Genomic DNA, 21,275 nt, shown 5'->3' with positions numbered 1-21,275 from the left:
AAGACTAAGGAAATTTGGTATGTCAGCTATGACTCTCACCAACTTTTACAGATGCACCATAGAAAGCATTCTTTCTGGTTGTTTCACAGCTTGGTATGGCTCCTGCTCTGCCCACTGCTCTGTCCAAGACCGGAAGGAACTACAAAAGGTTGTGAATGTAGCTCAATCCATCACGCAAACCAGCCTCCCATCCATTGACTCTGTCTACGCTTCCCGATGCCTCGGCAAAGCAGCCAGCATAATTAAGGATCCCACGCACCCCAGACATTCTCACTTCCACCTTCTTCCTTTGGGAAAAAGATACAAAAGTCTGAGGTCATGTACCAACCGACTCAAGAACAGCTTCTTCCCTGCTGCTGTCAGACTTTTGAATGGACTTACCTTGCATTAACTTGACCTTTCTCTACACCCTAGCTATGACTGTAACACTACATTCTGCACTCTCTCGTTTCCTTCTCTATGAACTGTATGTTTTGTCTGTATAGCGCGCAAAAAACAATACTTTTCACTGCATGTTAATACATGTGACAATAATAAATCAAATCAAATAATAGGGCGACCAGAATTGCACACGGTGTTCCAAGTGTGGCTTTACCAATGTCTTCTGGGATTACAGTGACTTTCCTTTACATGTTAGGAAATTGAAAAAACATGGGACAGAATTTCCCCCCAAAATTTGTAAGTGTCATAACTTAGAGAAAACAGGAATCCTCCAGATAGGGTGGCACGGTAGCACAGTGGTTAGCACTGCTGCTTCACAGCTCCAGGGACCTGGGTTCGATTCCCGGCTTGGGTCACTGTCTGTGTGGAGTTTGCACATTCTCCTCGTGTCTGCGTGGGTTTCCTCCAGGTGCTCCGGTTTCCTCCCACAGTCCAAAGATGTGCGGGTTAGGTTGATTGGCCATGCTAAAATTGCTCCTTCGTGTCCTGAGATGCATAGGTTAGAGTGATTAGCGGGTAAATGTGTTGGGATATGGGAGTAGGGCCTGGGTGGGATTGTGGTCGGTGCAGACTTGATGGGCCGAATGGAATGTTTCTGCACTGTCGGGTTTCTATGATTTCTATGATTTCTTTCCATGCCAGTCTTCCAGCGCACCCCGTATCGCAATCTCCCAACACTTGGTGAAATGAAAGAGCCTCCATGCAAATCACACAATTATGGAACCTCCAAATGCATGAAGTGGCCGCAGGCTGTGCAATATTAAGTATGGGCAGCTGCATTTAAGCGTTAACACACAATCATGCCAGGAAGATGGCAGCACATAGAGCAGCTCCACGGTTCACAAAGGGAGAGCGGAGATGGCTGCTGGATGCCATGGAGTACATGAGGGCCATTATCTACCCTTGAGACAGTGGACTGGCAATGCAGCCTGGAAAGCGATGGCAGTAGCAGCCAGTGCCTGTGAACTGACATGGAGGACCGGGGACCAGTGCCAAAACAAAATGAACGATCTCCTTCAGGCAGCAAGAGTGTACTTCCAGTCCTGGCATCAGTCCCATACGTTGCACCTGGAATGTCCACGTCGATCCACTCCCTGACACCCTGTAGCCTTCCTGTGCCCGGCCGCCTTGCACCCCCATTGCAACCCCTGTCTGCCGAGGCAGTGCCAACTTATGCCACCCGATTGCCCTCACCCCACACCCTTCCATCCATCAGGCATTCAATCCCTTTCCTTGTCCCCACAAGAGAAGACAGCTCATAATCACTGTGAGCAGGAGAAGATGGAAGTGGGGTCCTTAAGCTGCGCCTCCTCACTCCATTTGAGGAGTGTGCACTAGAGCTTTCGGGGGAAGGTCGAGGACAGAGCTGTGATGACAGCCAGGTCGGTGTGCACCACAGATGTGAAGAGCCACAAAACCTTCATTCATACGACCTTTCTCAAGTAAGTTGCAATCTGCCCAGATACCTGTCACTTCCTTGCACTGAACAATGTGTCTTCTGTTGTAGAAAATGACCCCAATGAGGCCAGACCATCAGGAGTTGTCATGCCCCCACCGCACCCACTGCCACCCCCCCCACCCCCCCCCCCCCCCCCCACCCCCATCCCCCAGCATCACCACTGCTGAGACCCTCGTCAACACCTTAGAGGACAGCTCTAAAGAAACCTTGGAGGAAAGCACCTACCAATTGATACAGGCATCACAGGCACTATCAACTAGCGCAGATACGGTCATCACAGTGGGACATGTTAGCAGTGAGGCTTCTGGCATGCACAACACAGCCTCAGATGCACATCAGGTGCAGGCGAGAACCTCCGAGCACACGGGCAGGTGGGGGTCTACTGGAGCTGAGGAAACAGCTGGCCACCAGCCAGGTGGTGGGCTGCCAGGATCAGTTCTCCTGGAGCTGCTGGAGATGCAGAAGCAGAGCCAGGGATTGGAGGAGGGCCTGTCAGCAACATACCAGCAACTGCAAGGCTGTTTGGAGGAGTACCATAGCCTTCAGGTGCAGGAGGTGGTGCTGACATTGCATGGTACCCAGGCCAACACTCCAAGGGTGCCGTCCACAGTGGAAAGCCTGGGGCAGGAAATGGTCGCCATGGATGGCAGGGTCCAAGGCATGGCCAAATCACTAAGGACCACGGCGCCACATGGCATCCTGCAGCCCATTGAAGGACATGTGTATCCTGTACACCATGGGTCTCCATCTCTGCCGTTCTCCGGCTCCCCCCTCGGGGTGAGGGGCCCCAACCAACGCCCCCCTGTCCTTCTGCTGCAGCCTCTGGCCTGGGCTGGCTTTGCAATGGGCTGATGTCTCCCTCCTCCTCCTCAGCAGCCATGAGAATCACTGCCAGATCTATTGGCTCCAATGGGGGTTGTTCAGTGGCCAGGGGGAATGCACACAACACAAGCCCCAGGCTAGCAGTGACCCCTGACCTGAGGAACCCCAAAACCCCCCAACCTCTGCAACCATGCAAGCTCCCCATCCTGCACCATGGCAACACCTGTGACCCCTCCCTGCGCCCCAAAGACTGATGTTCAATGGTACTCACCTCCTTGCTCACTTTCGCTACTAAGGCTCCTGAACCACACTTTTATCGAGCAGTAGTGATTCACACCAGCGTGATGACTCACCAGAGAGGTGGGAAACATCTGGGAGGGGGGAAGCATGTGTGCCGAACCCGGTAATGATACTGAAATCTAGTCAAATTCATGCTAATAAGCTTTGCGCCCATTTTGGGCACAAAGCAGTTAACGTCAGCAAAAAGGGCTGGGAACATATCAAACTATTTGGCGCCAAACCATTCCGAGTTGGATTTTAGCTTTGCACACTTTTTCTCAGCTTGCTGGGCTGATCAATGGGCACAGCAAGGTGGTAGGACCCGAGATTTTTTATTCAGATTTGTGTATCAATATACTAAATAATGATAGCAGTGGAGCTGCTTCAGTAATCCATAATCTTTAACAGTGTTGTGTTCTCCTCAAAAGGTTTGGCATAGGGTACCATAGGTAAGCACAAAAATTTTGTGAATAGGATTCTACCATCATCTTTTAATTTTGTAGACATAGTAACATCAGCGTTGTATTATTGCACCAAGACTAATGGAATTGCAATATTAAAATCTGTTACAGCATAATACAATTAACAACAAGAAAATACTTACCAGCACTGTATGGAATCCCATAGCCACCTGCAATATAATAATAATCAGTAATACAATTGAACAATAAAATCCAAATTGGATTTGATTACCCCCAGGGCGGTGTCTGAAAATCAGCTGTAAAGTATAACAAAACTGAAAGAATGGCCATGATATAGCCATAATGCAACATTTTGTGATGGAAGGAATTTGAAAAACGTCCTTTTGCTATTCCATCACTCACTGTAGACTTTTGCAACTTGAAACAACTTTAGAAAGTACTAAGCATTTGTAGAATCATAGCAACAGAAAAATAAATTAACCAGCAAATAACCTATAAGTAGTTGTTGATCTCTTTAAATATAACTGGTGAGGGATCTATCCTGTTGCCGAACAGGTACATGAGGTCAGGAGATTGTGTTGGCTGGATTGTCAAGCTCCAAAATGGTATTGCAGGTGCTGCATGATGATTCACATCATCACTATGGCATATGGTGGGTGGTACATGTTCTAATTCCTGCACTAATACGGTGTGTGGTGTGACTCACCCCACAAGTGTGCATATGTGCCAAATATGCCATTTTGAAGAACTAGGAGCATTCACTGTGCACTTGAAATGGATGCTAACAAGCCCAATTTTTCATCTCTTAATTCCAAATTAAGATAATATGCTGCCCCACTGGAAACTAGTGTCACATTAGAGTCATAGAGGGTTACAGCATGGAAACAGGCCTTTTGGCCCAACTTGTCCATGCTGCCCTTTCTTTTTTTAAAACCCCTAAGCTAATCCCAATTACCTGCATTTGGCCCATATCCCTCTAAACCCATCGTACCCATGTAACTATCTAAATGCTTTTTAAAAGACAAAATTGTACCCGCCTCTACTACTACCTCTGGCAGCTTGTTCCAGACACTCACCATCCTCTGTGAAAAAATTGCCCCTCTGGACACTTTCGTATCTCTCCCCTCTCACCTTAAACCTATGCCCTCTCGTTTTAGACTCCCCTACCTTTGGGAAAATATATTGACTATCTAGCTGATCTGTGCCCCTCATTATTTTATAGACCTCTATAAGATCACCCCTCAGCCTCCTACACTCCAGAGAAAAAAGTCCCAGTCTATCCAGCCTCTCCTTGCTAGTGCCGGATTTAGACTTGGTGAGGCCCTAAGCTATATAAAGCTTGGAGGCCCCTTGTTAAAAAGTTACACCAAAAGGTCTCACAAAGGTGTGTACCAAAACAGGACCTTGGGTCGCTACAAAAAAATTGAAAACATAATTTTGCCTTTTAATTATTTAATAGCAAGGTACAGTGGAACCCCGATTTTACGCGCCCCGATTTAGCGCAAATTCGGATATAACGCGATGAATCATTGGACCCTTATTTTTTTCTGCTCATGATTGGCAAATCTCGCTCGCCCCGCTGTTTCCACCATGCTCCACCAGTCAGTTCGTCATGTGTAGATAAATGCTGGGAATAGGGTCTGGGGCCAGCCTTTTCAATCCACCATGGAAGATGATGACGAGCCAGATTTGTACGGCTTCACAGAGGAAGATGTGCGTGAGGCAGAAAAGCTTTCTGAATGCAGCAAAGAAGAGCTACACCGTGGCACTCTGCCGACGATGAGCATCTGCCGGACACTGAGATCGTCCGTAACGTAACTATAACACCGGCAGAGGCAAGTGTACCGGTTCTGGAGAACCAGGAGGTAGGACCACATAAAAATCCTCCAACTCAGAAGCATTTTAGATTTCGCTCGCAGCCAGCGAAATGCTACGTTCAAGCAAGGAACACTTGATCACTTTTCTAAGAAATAAACTGTTGTTGTTTTGGTTATTAAAAAGCTTTACTAAAAATTAATGTGTTTTAATTTCTACTGTTTGAACGCTGATTTTCTTGAACCCCGATTTAGCGCGACTCCACTTTTTTCACGATAACATTTTATGGACCCCAACCATCGCGTTATAACGGGGCCGCACTGTATTTAAAGTGAAAAATACAAATTATTTTCAAATGAATGCATTTACTGATTACATATTTATCATTTGGCTGGCTTGATCTCTCTCATAGATTTTGGTAATTTTTTGAATTGCTCTTCAAGCTGGTGCTTTCTTTTTCTTTTCTGGTATCCGCTCTTAAATGTTCTCTTCATTGTAAACCTTCTGAAATTTTGTGAGGCCCCTGCGGATTGTGAGGCCCTAAGCTGTAGCTTGTTTAGCTTATGCCTAAATCCGGCACTGCTTGTAACTCAATCCATCAAGTCCCGGTAGCATCCTAGTAAATCTTTTCTGCACTCTTTCTTGTTTAATAATTTCCTTTCTATATTAGGGTGACCAGAATTGCACACAGTATTCCAAGTGTGGCCTTACCAATGTCTTGTATAACTTCAACAAGACATTCCAACTCCTGTATTCAATGTTCTGACCGATGAAACCAAGCATGCCGAATGCCTTCTTCACCACTCTGTCCACTCTGTCCACTTTCAAGGAGCTATGAACATGTACCCCTAGATCTCTTTGTTCTGTAACTCTCCCCAACGCCCGACCATTGACTGAGTAAGTCCTGCCCTGGTTCAATCTACCAAAATGCATCACCTCGCATTTGTCCAAATTAAACTCCATCTGCCATTCATCAGGCTACTGGCCCAATTGATCAAGATCCCGTTGCAATTGGAGATAACTTTCTTCACTGTCTACTATGCCACCAATCTTAGTGTCATCTGCAAACTTACTAACCATGCCTCCTATATTCTCATCCAAATCATTAATATAAATGACAAATAACAGTGAGCCCAGCACTGATCCCTGAAGCACACTGCTGGTCACAGACCTCCAGTTTGAAAAACAACCCTCTACAACCACCCACTGGCTTCTGTCAAGAAGCCAATTTTGTATCCATTTAGATACTTCACCCTGGATCCCGTGAGATTTAACCTTATGTAACAACCTACCATGCAGTACCTTGTCAAAGGCCTTGCTAAAGTCCATGTAGATAACATCAACTGCACTGCCCTCGTCTACTTTCTTGGTTATCCCTTCAAAAAACTCAATCAAATTTGTGAGACATGATTTTCCACTCACAAAGCCATGCTGACTGTCCCTAATCAGTCCTTGCGTCTCTAAATGCCTGTAGATCCTATCTCTCAAAATACCTTCCAACAATTTACCCACCACAGATGTGAGGCTCACTGGCCTGTAGTTCCCAGGCTTTTCCCTGCAGCCCTTTTTAAACAAAGGCACAACATTTGCCACTCTCCAATCTTCAGGCACCTCACCCGTGACTATCGATGATTCAAATATCTCGGCTAGGGGACCCGCAATTTCCTCCCTAGCCTCCCACAATGTCCTGGGATACACTTCATCAGGTCCCAGGGATTTATCTACCTTGATGCGCTTTAAGACTTCCAGCACCTCCTTCTCTGTAATATGTACACTCCTCAAGACATCACTATTTATTTCCCCAAGTTCCCTAACATCCATGCTCTTCTCAACAGTAAATACTGATGAGAAATATTCATTTAGGATCTCACCCATCTCTTGTGGATCCGCACATAGATGACCTTGTTGATCCTTAAGAGGCCCTACTCTCTCCCTTGTTACTCTTCTGCCCTTTGTCTATTTGTAGAAGCTCTTTGGATTATCCTTTGCCTTATCTGCCAAAACAATCTTGTGTCCCCTTTTTGCCCTCCTGATTTCTCTCTTAGCTCTACTCCTACACCCCCTATACTCTTCAAGGGATTCACTTGATCCCAGTTGCCTATGCATGTCATGTGCCTCTTTCTTCTTCTTGGCCAGGGCCTCAATATCCCGAGTCATCCAGGGTTCCCTACTTCTGCCAGCCTTGCCCTTCACTCTAAGAGGAATGTGTTTACCCTGAAACCTGGTTAACACACTTTTGAAAACGTGCCACTTACCAGATGTCCCTTTGCCTTCCCACAGACTCCCCCAATTAATCTCCAACTCTGCTAGATCAATCCCCCCTCACATTCTCATCTACATAGTTTGTATCATTAAATATGAAGAAAGAATGCACAATACATACCTGGTAGTTTAGGAGAGAGAACTGGGTAACCAACAGGTACTCCTACTCCAAAGCCACCATACCCTATCAGAAAGAAGAAGAAAACTCAGATAATGAAATCAGCATAGAATTAAATGTGGGAAGTATAGGATATAATGATATCTGTCTTCTGATAAGAAGGCTGAGGTTTCTTTCTCTGGAAAAGATAAAGCTGATCTGTGACATATAGTATGAAAGGACAGATGTATGGAAAACCAGAGGACATAAATATACGATCGTCACTCTGAAATCCAATAAAGGAATTCGGGAAAAACTTCCTTACACAGAGAAAGGTTAGAATGTAGAAATTGCTACTACATGGAGTAGTTGAGGCAAATAATATAAATGCATTTCAAGGACAGCATATCAAGTACAGCTTATCAAGTGCATGAGGATAGACAGAATTAGAAACGTACATTGATAGGGTTTGATTAAGTAAGGTAGGAGGAGACTCGTGTGAAGCATAAACACCTGCATTGGTCAGTTGGTCTGAATGACCTGTTTCTATGCTATAAATTACATGTATTTCTATGTAAATCATGAGGCTTATTTCTAGCCACTGTGTAATTTACAACCAGAAGAAATTTAAACAATACCAACAGATATTTCTGAAATGGGATCCATTTCATATTAATTCGCCATCCATGGATTTTGATGTTTCTGTTGTCCCTGGTGAATCGTGAAGACAAGTTGTCTGCAAACACCATTGTCTGTAGGTTTTGGCCCATGCTTAAGCAATGTGATGCATGAATTGTACAAGTGGCTCCAAGATTCCTTCATTCATTTGATAAAGTTCTGCATAATAGATTTGAAAAAAGTTGAAGCCCACAAAATAAAGAAAAACTAACAGCAAGGATATGAAGTTGGCTGAGTGACAGGAAACGATGAAAATGAGAATCACTGCTTTTCTTGACATGCATTAATATGTAGGTGTGCTTGCATAGTTTCAAATTTGTAGATAGCACTAAAATTGGAGGAGGATAGTGGTATATGTCAAGTGGGCATAGGTTGAATGGGTGGACATGTGGCAGATGAAAGTTAATGCAGAGAAATGTGAAGTGGTATGTTTTAGTAAGAAGATAACTTTAAATGGGGTTGAGGAACAGGGTGACTGGGAATGTATGTGCACAAATCATTGAGAGTGGAAAGGCCGGTTGAGAAAGTGGGTAAACAGGCCAAAAAACTACAATAAATTTGTCAAACACGATGGATGGGATTCTCTGGCCTCCCCGTGATGTGTTTTTCAGTGGTGGGAGGTGGCCCACTCTTGTCCAGCAGCAGGATCTTCTGGTCCTGATGCTATCAATGGGATTTTTCATTGATTCCACCTTACGCCACCGCAGAGTGTGCTGTTTGTGGGACCAAAAGAACCACCGGCGTGAAGAGCCGAAAGGTCATGCCTGATATCTTTTAAACTAAACCATGTTGACTCTGGTTAATTGTACTATGATTTAAATATATCAGTAAAATTTCCCTAGTATAACATTTTCCCAACAACTAATGTCAGGCTTACTGGCCTGGAGTGCCCCACTTTCTCTCTCCTTTCTTTCTTGAATAGCAGTGTTGCACTTGCAGTATACAGCACTGTTGTTTTACTGTGTTAACACTGATTTTATTAGCAGAGCAAATCAGGAACTTGCAGGATAGATTCTCTGGAATAGCTCAACGCAAAACAGCCAATGATAGACAAGGCTATTATTATCATTTTTTTAAGATAATGAACATAGAACATTACAGCGCAGTACAGGCCCTTCGGCCCTCGATGTTGCGCCAACCTATGAAACGAATCTAAAGCCCATCTAACCTACACTATTCCAATATCATCCATATGTTTATCCAATGACCCTTTAAATGCCCTTAATGTTGACGAGTCCACTAATGAAGTACTTGAAGTTCCCAAATCTTTTCTGGACTGTATAAAAAGTAATAACTTTAAACAGATTGGAAGAGCAAAATAAAAATAAAATAATTTTCAAAGAACAAAAACACAAGGCACCATTTTGAATTTTGCAGATGACACTAAACTAGAAAATGTAGTAAACAGTGAGGAGACTATTAAAAGACTTTACAAGGACTAAACTGGTGAGCAGATGCATGCCAAGTGAAATTTAACATAATTTTAAAAATATTTTAATTTTTTAAAAGTGGGGCAAGGAGAGAGAGAGCCATAGATGGGGATACATGGATCTTTGAAGATGGCAAGTTAAGCTTTTAAATTTTTTAAAAGGACTACCTGGGTTTTTTAAGTAGAGGCATTGAGTACAAAAGCAAGGAAGCCATGAAAAATATTTACAAAACATTGATTTGGATCCTGCCAGAGCATAATGGATAATTGTAGGCACCACACTTTTGGAAGGATATCAAGGCTTTGGAGAGGGTGCAGAGGAGATCTACCAAAATTGTATCAATAATCTAGAACTTCAATTTATGAGATAAAAAACAGTAGGATGGCTCTCTTTAGAATAGAGATCTGGAGTGCTCTGCGTGAAATAATAACTCTGCTCTGCATGATACAATAATAACTTTTGAAAGTCTGCAGGGCTAAGGAGAAAGAGCAGGGGACTGGGACTAATTGGATAATGTGAAAAGCTGGCAGAGGCATGATAAGCCAAATGGCCTCTTTTGGTGATGTATTCTTTTATGATTCTCGAGATTAATTGCTGGCGCAAATTGTATCTTAAGCTCTCCACAGGCACAATGTATAGTGGGCAGCAGAGTGGTTAGCACTGCTGCCTCACAGCGCCAGGAACCAGGGTTCAATTCTGGCCTTCTCTGTGTGTATGGAATTTGCACGTTCTCCCCATGTCTGCGTGGGTTTCCTTCAAGTGCTCCGGTTTCCTCCCACAATCCAAAGATGTGCAGGTTAGGTTGAATGGCCATGGTAAATTTTTATTCCATCCAAAAAAATAAGTTCAAATTGAATCCAATTCATGGCCCCCACAAGAGAGACAAAACAAGATCCAAGCTGACAAGACAAGACATTGCACCCCATCTTGAACTTGATCTGACGAACAAGATCCAAATTGACAAGATGAAGCATTGCACCCCATCTTGGGCTTGATCTGATGCTTCATCTTAGCCAAAAGGCCTTCCTAGGAATGCAAATTGCAGTGTCCCTTGGAATGCTCCATCACATCAAAGTAAAGTCAGGGCACGTCCTCTTTTAATGGCACAAACTGCCGTGTGGTAAATTTAAAAGTCAAGTTTGAATATTAGCAAGTAGATGAATAGGTGAGTGGATGAATAAGTGAAACAGTAAGGTGTGCAAGGTGGCAGGTGGGTGAGGTGGCAGTCTGTGGAGGAGATAGTCAGGTTGGGTCATGAGTGTAGCCAGGAGGTCGGGGATTAGTCAGTTTGGGTCGGGGGGTAGTTGAGTCAGGGTAGTGCGGGTGATTGTGAGGAATCAATTGTGTGGTTACACAGGAGATAATCCAACATTTCTTGGGTAAGTATCCGGGTAAATATCGCTGAACTATCCGAGTCTCCAACTCTAGCTCAGAGCCAGACATATTCACAGAGGATCCTGGGGAGCAGAGAATTGACCTAAATAAATAAAAGCAAAATACTGCGAATGCTGGAATCTGAAACCAAAAGAAAAAACGCTGAAAAATCTCAGCAGGTCTGGCAACATCTGTAAGGAGAGAAAAGAGCTAACGTTTCAAGTCTAAATGACTCTTTGTGAAAGCCAAAAGGCATAGAAAGTGGGAGATATTGATACTGCAGGGTGAGGGAATGAGTCATAGCCATAGAAACCAGGAGAAATGACTGCGAATAGCTGTCCACAGAGAGAACAAAGGGCGTGAATGGCCAAACGGCAGAGAAATTGTAAGCTGTGACAGTAGGAGATATTGGGGAGGAGTAGGGGGGAGAAATGGGACAGAGGTAGAACGTAGAAAAGGGTAAGCGAGGGGGGGGGGGAAGGTAAGGGAAGGAGGATGAAGTAGGGGGGAAAAAATGAAGAAAGATCATAAAAAATAAAAGGTAGAGAGCAGTAAAAAATTAAACAAAATAGAATGAAAACAAAGGGGGCCGAGGTGGGGTAGAGAAGTTGTTGAATTCTATGTTGAGACCGGAAGGCTGTAAAGTGCCTAGCCGGAAGATGAGATGCTGTTCCTCCAGTTTGCATTGAGCTTCACTGGAACATTGTGGCTTCACTGGAACATTGTAGCAAGCCAAGGACAGACAGATGGGCATAGGAGCAGGATCATGTGTTAAAATGGCAAGCAACTGGAAGGTCAGGGTCCTGATTGCGCACAGAGTGAAGATGCTCAGCAAAGTGATCACCCAGTCTACGCTTGGTCTCTCTGATATAGAGGAGACCACATTGGGAGCAGTGAATGCAATACACCAAATTGAAAGAGGTGCAAGTGAAACGCTGCTTAATCTGGAATGAGTGTTTTGGACCTTGGATGGTGAGCATAGAAAAGGTGAAGGGACAGGTGTTACACCTTCTGCAATTGGATGGGAAGGTGCCATGAGTGACAAGAGAGGTGTTGGGTATAGTGGAAGAGTGAACTAGGTTATCCCGGAGGGAATGGTCTCTGTGGAATGCTGACAGAGGGAGTGAAGGGAAGATGTGTTTGGTGGTAGCATCACGCTGGAGTTGGCGAAAATGGCGGAGGATTATGCTTTGCATACGTAGGTGGCAGAGTGAAATGTGAGAACAAGGGGGATTCTATCCTTATTCTGGGAGGAAGGGAAGGGGCTGAGGGCCGTGGCGCGGGAGATGGACTGCACGCTGTTGAGGGCCCCGTCGACAACTGCAGATGGGAATCCACAGTTGAGGAAAAAGGAGCACATATTAGAAACACCACTTTGGAAAGTGGCATCATCGGAACAAATGTGACAGAGTCGAAAGAGCTGAGAGAAAGGGATGGAGTCCTCACAGGATGTGGGGTGTGAAGAGCTGTTGTCCAGATAGCTGTGGGAGTTAGTGGACTTGTAATGGATTTGGTAGATAGTCTATTGCTGGAAATGGAAACAGAAAAACGGTAAAGGAGTTTTGGAAGGGGACTTGGGCATGGTTGGAACAAGGAATGTTCCACGTACCCCATAAAAAGACAAACGTCGCTAGGACCCATGCAAGTGCCCATTGCTACTCCTTTGATTTGGAGAAAGTGGGATGAGTTAAAGGAGAAGTTGTTGAGAGATAGAATGAGTTCAGTCAGGTGGAGGAGAGTGGTGGTGGATGGGAATTGTTCAGGCCTCTTTTCAAGAAAGAAGCGAAGAGCTCTCAGGCCATCCTGGTGTGGGATGGAGGTGTAGAGAGATTGCACATCCATGGTGAATAGGAGGCAGTTAGGGCCTGCAAACTGGAAGCTGTCAATATGACACAGGACATCAGAGGAATCCTGGATGTAGGTCGGAAGGGAATGGACCAGGGGGGTGAGGGTGGAGTCAAGGTAAGAGGAAATAAGTTCAGTGGAGCAGGAGCATGCTGACACAATGGGCCTAGTAAGACAGTCCTTTTTGTGGATTTTGGGAAGTAGGTAGAAGCAGGCTGTCCGGGGTTGGGAGACTATGAGGTTGGAAGCTGTGGGGGGGGGGGGGGGGGGGGGGCGCGAAGGCATCTGGAGGAAATGAGGTCAATGACGATGTTGGAGATGATGGCTTGATGTTCAGTGGTGTGGTGTGGAGGTAGGAGGAAGTGTCTGAGAGTTGGTGCTTAGAGGTCAGTATGCCAGACGACAACAGCACCCCCTTTGTCAGCAGGTTTGATGACAATGTCAGGGTTGGACCTGAGGGAGCAAAGGGTGGGAAGTTCAGAAGGAGAGAGGTTGGAATGGGTGAGAGGGGCAGAAAAATTGAGATGGCCAATGTCCCAACGACAGTACCGAATGAAAAGATCGAGGGCAGGTAATTGCCCCGGTAGGGATATCCAATTGGGGGCAGAATGTTGGAGGCACGTGAGAGGATCTGTGGAGCTGGGGGAGGACTCTAGAAGTGGGCACAGAGATGAAGGCAACGGAAGAAGAGTTCAACATCATGTCAAGCCAGGAATTCATTGAGGTGGGGACGTAAGGGTGCGAAGCTGAGTCTTTTGCTGAGAACAGCACGCTCAGCCTCAGAGAGGGGAAGGTCGGAGGGTATGATGTGAGAATTGCCCATTGAAGTTGAAACTTCCTCAGCAATTCTCACATAGATCAGTGCGTCAGGGCTTCCACATGTTCCTGATGTGCCTTTTCAGCCATACAAATGGTCTCCAACAATTTAGAGCCTGGAAGATTTAGGCCAATATCTTTATTGTCAGTTAACTACAGTCTGAATTTATTTAGTGCCTTCAACATAGAGAAACATGCCAATTATTTCAGAGAAGTGCAATCAAAGTAATAGGCACTGAAACAAAAGGAGCTATTCAAAGGGGTGACCAAAAACCTGATCAAAGAGGTAGGTCTTAAATTAGCACTGTAGGTAGAGAGATGGAGATAAGGACATGAATCTGTCAGGTATATTCCATGCTGACAGTAACTAAATCAGTAGCTTACCATTCCTGGTTAAGGTGTAGCACATTTCGAGAAACAGGAGCATCACATTTTAGTAAACAAATTCCTTTCAACAACCGTGATTCATATTTGTGCATATTAAGCAAATATGCATATTCATAGAATGTAATAATTAAAAAGAAAGAACATGCTGTTGTCCCAAAAATTTCAGAGTACTTGAATTACTTTGAAAGTGTAATCACTATTTTTGTTGGAAAATGCAGGAATTATTTTGCATACAATAATGTTCCAAAAACAATGAGAGACATGGCCAATTATTCTGTATCTGGTGGCACTACCCGTGGGCAGAATGTTGGTCAGAACACTGGCAGCACTCTTTTCTTTAAAATTTATCTGAACAGGCATATAGGATCTCATTTAACATCACTTCCAAAAGCTGGTACCTCCCATGATGTAGCACCCCTTCAGTTCTGGACTTGACTGAACCATCACCATGTGTTATGACACAAATTCCAGAGTATGGCTTGAACAAGAACCTCTGACAAAGAGCCAACAATGTTATCAATTGAGCCACTAGATTAAACCAGATTTCTTAAACTACTTAACCCTAGTCCAATGATCCAGGATTCCATTTACTAACTCTAGAAATCAAGTCAAGAATTTTGCACTATAATCAGCAACTCTAGGGTCTAGCAATATTCCAAGATTTCAGCCAGTATTCCATTCATCATCAGATTTCTATCATCCAATGAGCTCTGATGTTAGTTAATAACTCTCAGCTAGAAATGAGTGAATGAATTAACAACATGAACAAGACCCCATTATTTCCTCTTTTTAAAAAATCAATATGAGTCTACATTCATATAATAATGCAATTGATGAGCAACAGAATATATTCCAAATTCCTTATGCATAGGGTATGTTTTTAGTCATTTATTTTAAATATACTGCAATCTACAAGTGTTAATATTAAATTAGTTATAGATTAGGATAGTATATCTTTACCTGCTGGGTATCCATACTGACCACCAACACCTGCAATAACAACAAGAGTGACGAATTAGAAAATGCAATGAAGAATCAACGTAAATAGCACATCCTAAAGGTGGAATTTTCCAGCCCTTCCTGCCAGTCCCGCTGAAGCCGACCCCCCGCAATGGGTTCCCCAGCAGCAGGACAGGGTGAACCGCTCAAAACACCAAGACCAGAAGGTTACACCGGCGACCAATAACAGTTGTCTCTGTCACTGGAAAGCACGCAGCAGGGAGGCTGGCAAATTCCAGCCTTAGGTTCTGTGAAAAAAAGTCATCCAACAAACATTTTGTAAACAATTTATGTTTACTATTCTCTATGCAGTCTTCTTTGAGATTCCACAATGCAGCTGATGTTGACTGGCAATTATTTAAGCTGATAAATATTAAACGTTTGTATCCACATGGGCATTCGGAGAGTTATTTATTAGACATCTTGGGGAGCTAAGGGTTAATATAAATTTATTAGTATCTTCAAACCATAGACCTGCCAAGATAAACTCCATGGCCTGAAACATCATAAGAAGTAAACATAGCTTGTTTTCCACTTTTAGGGTTTGTGGGATAAAAATAGGATAGTCCCTATTATTGGGCATCCAGTCATGATTTGTAACCTGCCCATGATTCCAATGGAGATTGGCAGCATATAAATTTGGTGCAATCAATTAATTTCTATGATCGTAAAGTAGGGCTAAACAGCTCCACATTGCCAGCTGCCTGTACTCAGCAGGGGACCAAATGCTGTTGTGCTCATAGCATGTGGTGCATACAGGCTTCTGTGTTTAAAGGCACTCCATCTCTTTTAAAGGGAAGCTGAACTGAATTGCAGGAGACTGTTTCTGAACACTGTTGTTGCAGATCTAAACAAGGAAAATTGAACACCAGCACAGAAAGGATAATGAATACAATGCTGAAGGCCTTAGTGGTGTAGGTGGACAGGAGATTCTTAAGATTGTGAGCATACAGGCAACGAAGCAGGTCAATTCCAGGATCTCACACCACTGCTATGAGAAGTCTAATGATCTCAAGTAGCAGTCATGGTCAATAATTATCTTCACATGATTTCTCCTACCCAACCCTCCACCAGCCTCTCATGCTGCCCAATGCATCACACTTTCAGCTATCAGCAATCCCTGGCATTCAGGACTTGGGCCTAACAGCCAGATACATCACCTCACACTCACACAAATGCTGGCAGCCTCACATCTGGCTTGTTGCCCTCATAGCACCAGCCATTCAGCTATGGCACATCACCCATAGCACCAGCCATTCAGCTATGGCACATCACCCAAACAAAGTACAACATAATCACTGGCATTCTTCCCTCTCTTTCAGTACAGAGTGGCATACAGGGAGTAGAAAGGAACCAGCTTGGGGAAAAAGACATTTCCATCTCCAAAGACCTATAGAGGAGATGGCTGTTAACATCATTGGGCCATCTACAAGGCAACTCATTACATCCAATGTCACAGAGCATTCAACGTGAAGTATGTTCCTGCCTTGCCTTATGCACCTCTCAACACTCAGATCATCCTCATCCTGCTATCTGGCATATTGAGCAAGCTGTAGATGGTGTCATTATGAACCTCTTGCTTCCTACCTGACTTCACTTCCCTCATCCCAACTTTTTTCATCTGGCTTTCTACTTTCAAACATCCAAAAAATGCAGCCTGCCCAGCCAGAGCATCCCCTGATTGAGGATGGAGAGCAACACCATACCACGTAAGGAGAAAGACTTTTCATCTGATCTGGTGCACACAGCCACCAGCTCAGAAACTGGCACTGCATGTACCTTGTAGGTTGGTATAATATTGGGATCTGCATTTGGGAATCACCAGGCTTGAGTGGGCTGCAATCAGGCCAGGGGTGAAGCGTGACTCAAAAGCAAAATACAGTAGATGCTGGAAATCTGAAATAAAAATAGAAAATGCTGGAAATATTCAGCATGTCGGGCAGCATCCGTGGAGAGGCACAATGTTTCAGATCTGTGATTTTCCATCAGTTCTTCAATAAGGCTGTCAAGACCTGCTGATATTTCAAACAATTTTTTGCTTTTATTGTTGTGAACTAACTTAGCTCACTGGATAGTGAGGTCATGAACCAGTCCTGCTACAGGGGAGTCAGAGAAAATCTTTAAATAGGCAGAATAAAGGAAAACATTGTTGGGCATGCATAACAAGATGCTGGGTGCATTATTGACTTGCCAGACAGCCTCCTGTCACTATCAAGTGGCTTGGCAGAGGGCATTGTGCAATGCCTGCCCTCTCATTAGCTTCTGCTCCATCTTTCTGTCATGCAGCTGACCCAGAGGCATAGTAACCAAATCTCCCATTATTGCTGAAGCCTTTTTTTGTACATCACCTATTCATTTGCCTTCCCTGTGAGGATCCAGCATACCTATGTCAAATACATGAACACAGCACAAAAGCTCCAATAATGTTCCACAGTATAGACACTTTGCAACAGCTAAAATTCTCAAAAACCACCTCGCCTATAAATTGGGTGCCTGGTCCTTTAAATTATACCACTGCTGGGCCCCTCCTGTAACTGAATGCCTAATCCTGGGTGACAGATGCACAAATTTATACAATGGACAGGCATGGTCCAAATTTGAGCAATGATCATCACATTAGTCAGTAGGGCAATGGGACATCAGATTAACACTGTGCAATTCCAATGCATGCAGTGGAAGCCCATGGGGACACCCTTCTCAAGAAAGCACATTGCAAGGGCCATGCCATTTAATGGCTGCCAGTGCAACCTGCAACCTTCAGAGGGGAATCAGCTTCCTTATGCGCTAGAGAGATGACATTCACACCCTGTGTGTTATAGATGAAAAGTGCTTTTTCATGGGAATAAGTGATAAAAATGATATTAGCTATGAATGATTAAGGGATAACTTTAGTAGCTAGGATAAGAAGCTTAGATAATGAGATCTATTTTGTAGTTGTAATGTTCGAACTATGTTATGGGTCGTGGGTTTATCAGAAAGAAAAAGAATGTGTTTTGCACACACAGATTTTATTGAAAGTGGTGTTTTCTGCATTGCAGAATATATACTGAAGGTAAAACAGTAGCTTCTGCCAACACCTTAATGACATCACCATCAAATCATGTGATCAGCTCTTAAAACAACCTGCAACCCTTTTAAATATATAACAATAGTGAAGAAAGATAGTGAATAAGAAACTTGTTCTTCAAACATCAAGATCATTAAACATCATTTATGTCAGGAAGTCTTGTTTGAGGCAAGCAATTTTAGCGTAAACTACTGCAATTATTTACATGAAAAGGCTGCCTTCAAAGAATGAAAACCAATAAGTCTTGAGATCTGAAACAAAAACAGAAAATGCTGGAAAATCTCAGCAGGTCTGACAGCATTTGTGGAGAGAATAGAGCCAACATTTCAAGCCTGGATGACCCTTCATCAGAGCCATTGTGACATATACTTTAAGTCACATTAAATATCATTTACAAAGGAGCATGATTTTCAAAAAATTTCCAAAGATCTCAGAAGAAACAAAGAATTTATGTTTATAAAGTTAGGCTGAGCACTTAATAAACTCTGTTACATGCACTCCAATATCAAGTATCTCATGCTTAATCAAAATGTGTCACAGTGAAAGGAAGGAAGTTGAATGAATAAAACTGCCATGGGATTTTCCTAATCTCCCACTGAAAACCCTGAAGAAATTATGTATTTGTACGAAGAAGTTTCAATCCCTATTTACCTCTATCATCTAACCAAACAGTTAATGCTAAAAAATAGTAAGAATCAATGTGAAGTGAAATTTCTTCAGAAGTCTCACACTGCCTTGCTCCAGTCTTAGATTAGGCCCTGGTTCGAGATGCATTTGTGGTATAACCAATATATACAGTATAACAACTGATACAGAAAAGACAATTCATATTAATATTACTAGCATAGCCTGATTTCACCATTGAATAGTATAACCTAGTACAAGTAATGTCAGGTGTGTTTGCATCTCTTTGTGTTGATTGTTATATCTCGTAATAGTACACATCAATCTGATTTTATAATACTCCAAAATACTACACTAATATTACCTGGCTTAGCTTTCAAGCCAGTTCCAGTTGGTACGCCTGGAAGCACACCAAGCCCGTGATTCCTTGCACCTTGAAACATAACACAAAATATTTCACAGAAATGTAATTTTTTATTTTTTATAATTTCAAGAACAGAAATACATTGCAATTTGCTTTAAAAAGTAAACTATTTTGTACCTAAAACTACATGAAGCACAGTTTGAACTCTGACTACTGGGTATCAATGGGGTGATAAAGGCCCTAAGATCAAAGTACTACAGTCACGGTTAAAGTTCTATCTAATCTTATCTATTGCCATTCTGGGCTGCAACTTTATAAAGGGAGCCCCGAGAGGAGTCTCATTAAATAATGCAAATACTGATCTTAAAAAGTATAGGCTACCAATTGCAGTTCAGCGCCACACATGATCTGTCCATTTGTACCAGTAAGACAGCAACCTAATCACAAGAACCAATGGGAAGGGAGCAAATAGAAAAATGACAGCTTCAAATTAGATAAGGAGAAGAGACAGGAATATAACAAATTAAGAAATAAAAAATAATAATGCAAATGTGAACTGAAAAGGTTGAGAAATAAACAAGAGTGTCAGTATGAATTTAGGAAGAAAAATGTGTCTATGCCAGTTTGACAACTATATGAAGGATTAAACAAATTAAACTTAGCAAATCAGTTTATGAATACATATCTCAAGACCTGCAATTTATGCCAATAAACGTGAGAAGTACCCTCCATTTTTGCCAGAAATACAGTATAGAAGTGTCGTAATGCTGAATACATCCTGTACCTTCGGCTACACTTCAATTTCAGTTCAGCTATATGTCATAGAATTATATTCAGAGTCCTTGGCCAGAATTCTCTGGTCTCATATGTCCTGCTACCGCTGCCAGCAAAATCTTTAGGAGAATTTGGCGCTTAGCCAAATCTCTGTTCACAGCAGCAGGACCGGAGAATCCCAACCGCCAATGAGGTTGGAGAATCTGGCCCATTTTGTTATGCCAGCTTCCTAAAGCTTTTGCTAATACAGTGCAGTGTTGCAATCCAAAAACCGGAGTTGTCTGAAAAACAAACCCTTTAAGAATGTGCCAGTTGAGTAAAATTAAAAAAATTGATCTGGACAATTTTGCTAGGCATTGTATTAATGTGATATGGCACCTGAGTAGTTATTGCCTTCGTTACGTGCGCATTGGCCTGTTCCCACACTCTGACTGACCCTTGACCTCACCCAACTCATAGTGACACAAACCACCTACGGCTGAACTGACTGACCCAAAATCTGGAAAGTCGAAGTCCAGTATGGCCTTGGTCGCGAGGGTGCCAGTTTTGAGACATTGTATCTTTGTTCCACATAAAAATCAATAGCTGGGATTTTCAGCTCTCGTTTTTTTGGGTGGGTTTGACAATAAGAGTGTAAAATCTCACGAGAAGCCCAAATCGCGTTTCCTACATCAGCGGGAAAGCTCGCCATGATCGCGCTCTCCCCCCATCAGTGACGGGCTATGATCCCTGCCATGCAATGTCAGGAACCTCATTTCAATACACTAGCATCTCAGTAATTGGGTCTCCCCGGAGAAATCATCTCCCGCTGTCCAAAATCCACCCATGGTGTGAATCGTGACTGCTTTCCAAAGGTGTGCATCTGGTGAACAGATCTACGAGGGGAGGTCAGAAGTGAGTGGAAAGCTCTCAAAGCGGCAAAGGGTTAGGGGGTACTGGGGAATGCCTTGAGGGTGCCAGGGAAGGATTCATGGAGACTCGGGAAGAGAGTCAGGAGCACTGGTGGGAAGAATCAAGGCCAGAAGGGGGAAGGCAGCCTCGTGTTAAAATTACCATTCTTGAGGCTACCTTCTGCTCCTAGTCATGGTCTTCGGAGAGCCTTTACACTGGGTAGGAAGCCTATGCCAGTGTGGTTGGTGGGTGGCCAGTCATCATGGATTAACGGATCCACTCAAATATTGTGGGGAGTCTGCAGGCTCATTGCTGATGAGAGCAGTCTAACATGACAGAAATGAACATTCTGATGCAGCTGAGATTTTTTAGCTACAACTCAACCAACACACCTGTATCCTGACTGCTCACCCAATTATGCCCACTAAA

At 43.5% G+C, this 21,275-nt stretch overlaps 1 protein-coding gene across 15 annotated transcripts in view; it reads right to left on the bottom strand.

Annotated features, from left to right (window-relative positions):
• The window catches only part of LOC144501380 (uncharacterized), a 338,685-nt gene that overhangs the window by 247,678 nt on the left and 69,732 nt on the right, over window positions 1-21,275 (bottom strand). For 12 of the 15 annotated variants that reach the window (XM_078225050.1, XM_078225051.1, XM_078225052.1 and 9 more), the window contains exons 6-9: window positions 19,182-19,250; window positions 15,088-15,117; window positions 7,622-7,684; window positions 3,606-3,632 (exon numbers count right to left, since the gene is read on the bottom strand). In XM_078225050.1, the coding sequence (XP_078081176.1) occupies window positions 3,606-3,632; window positions 7,622-7,684; window positions 15,088-15,117; window positions 19,182-19,250 (189 nt within the window). The remainder of the gene's footprint in view (window positions 1-3,605; window positions 3,633-7,621; window positions 7,685-15,087; window positions 15,118-19,181; window positions 19,251-21,275) is intronic. The other 3 variants (XM_078225064.1, XM_078225062.1, XM_078225066.1) reach the window with 1 other exon arrangement.

Source organism: Mustelus asterias, chromosome 12 (assembly GCF_964213995.1).
Source record: "Mustelus asterias chromosome 12, sMusAst1.hap1.1, whole genome shotgun sequence".
In the NCBI taxonomy this organism is placed as follows: domain Eukaryota; kingdom Metazoa; phylum Chordata; class Chondrichthyes; order Carcharhiniformes; family Triakidae; genus Mustelus; species Mustelus asterias.
The sequence above is the reverse complement of the archived record's forward strand: the minus strand, read 5'-3'. Positions and strand labels throughout refer to the sequence as shown.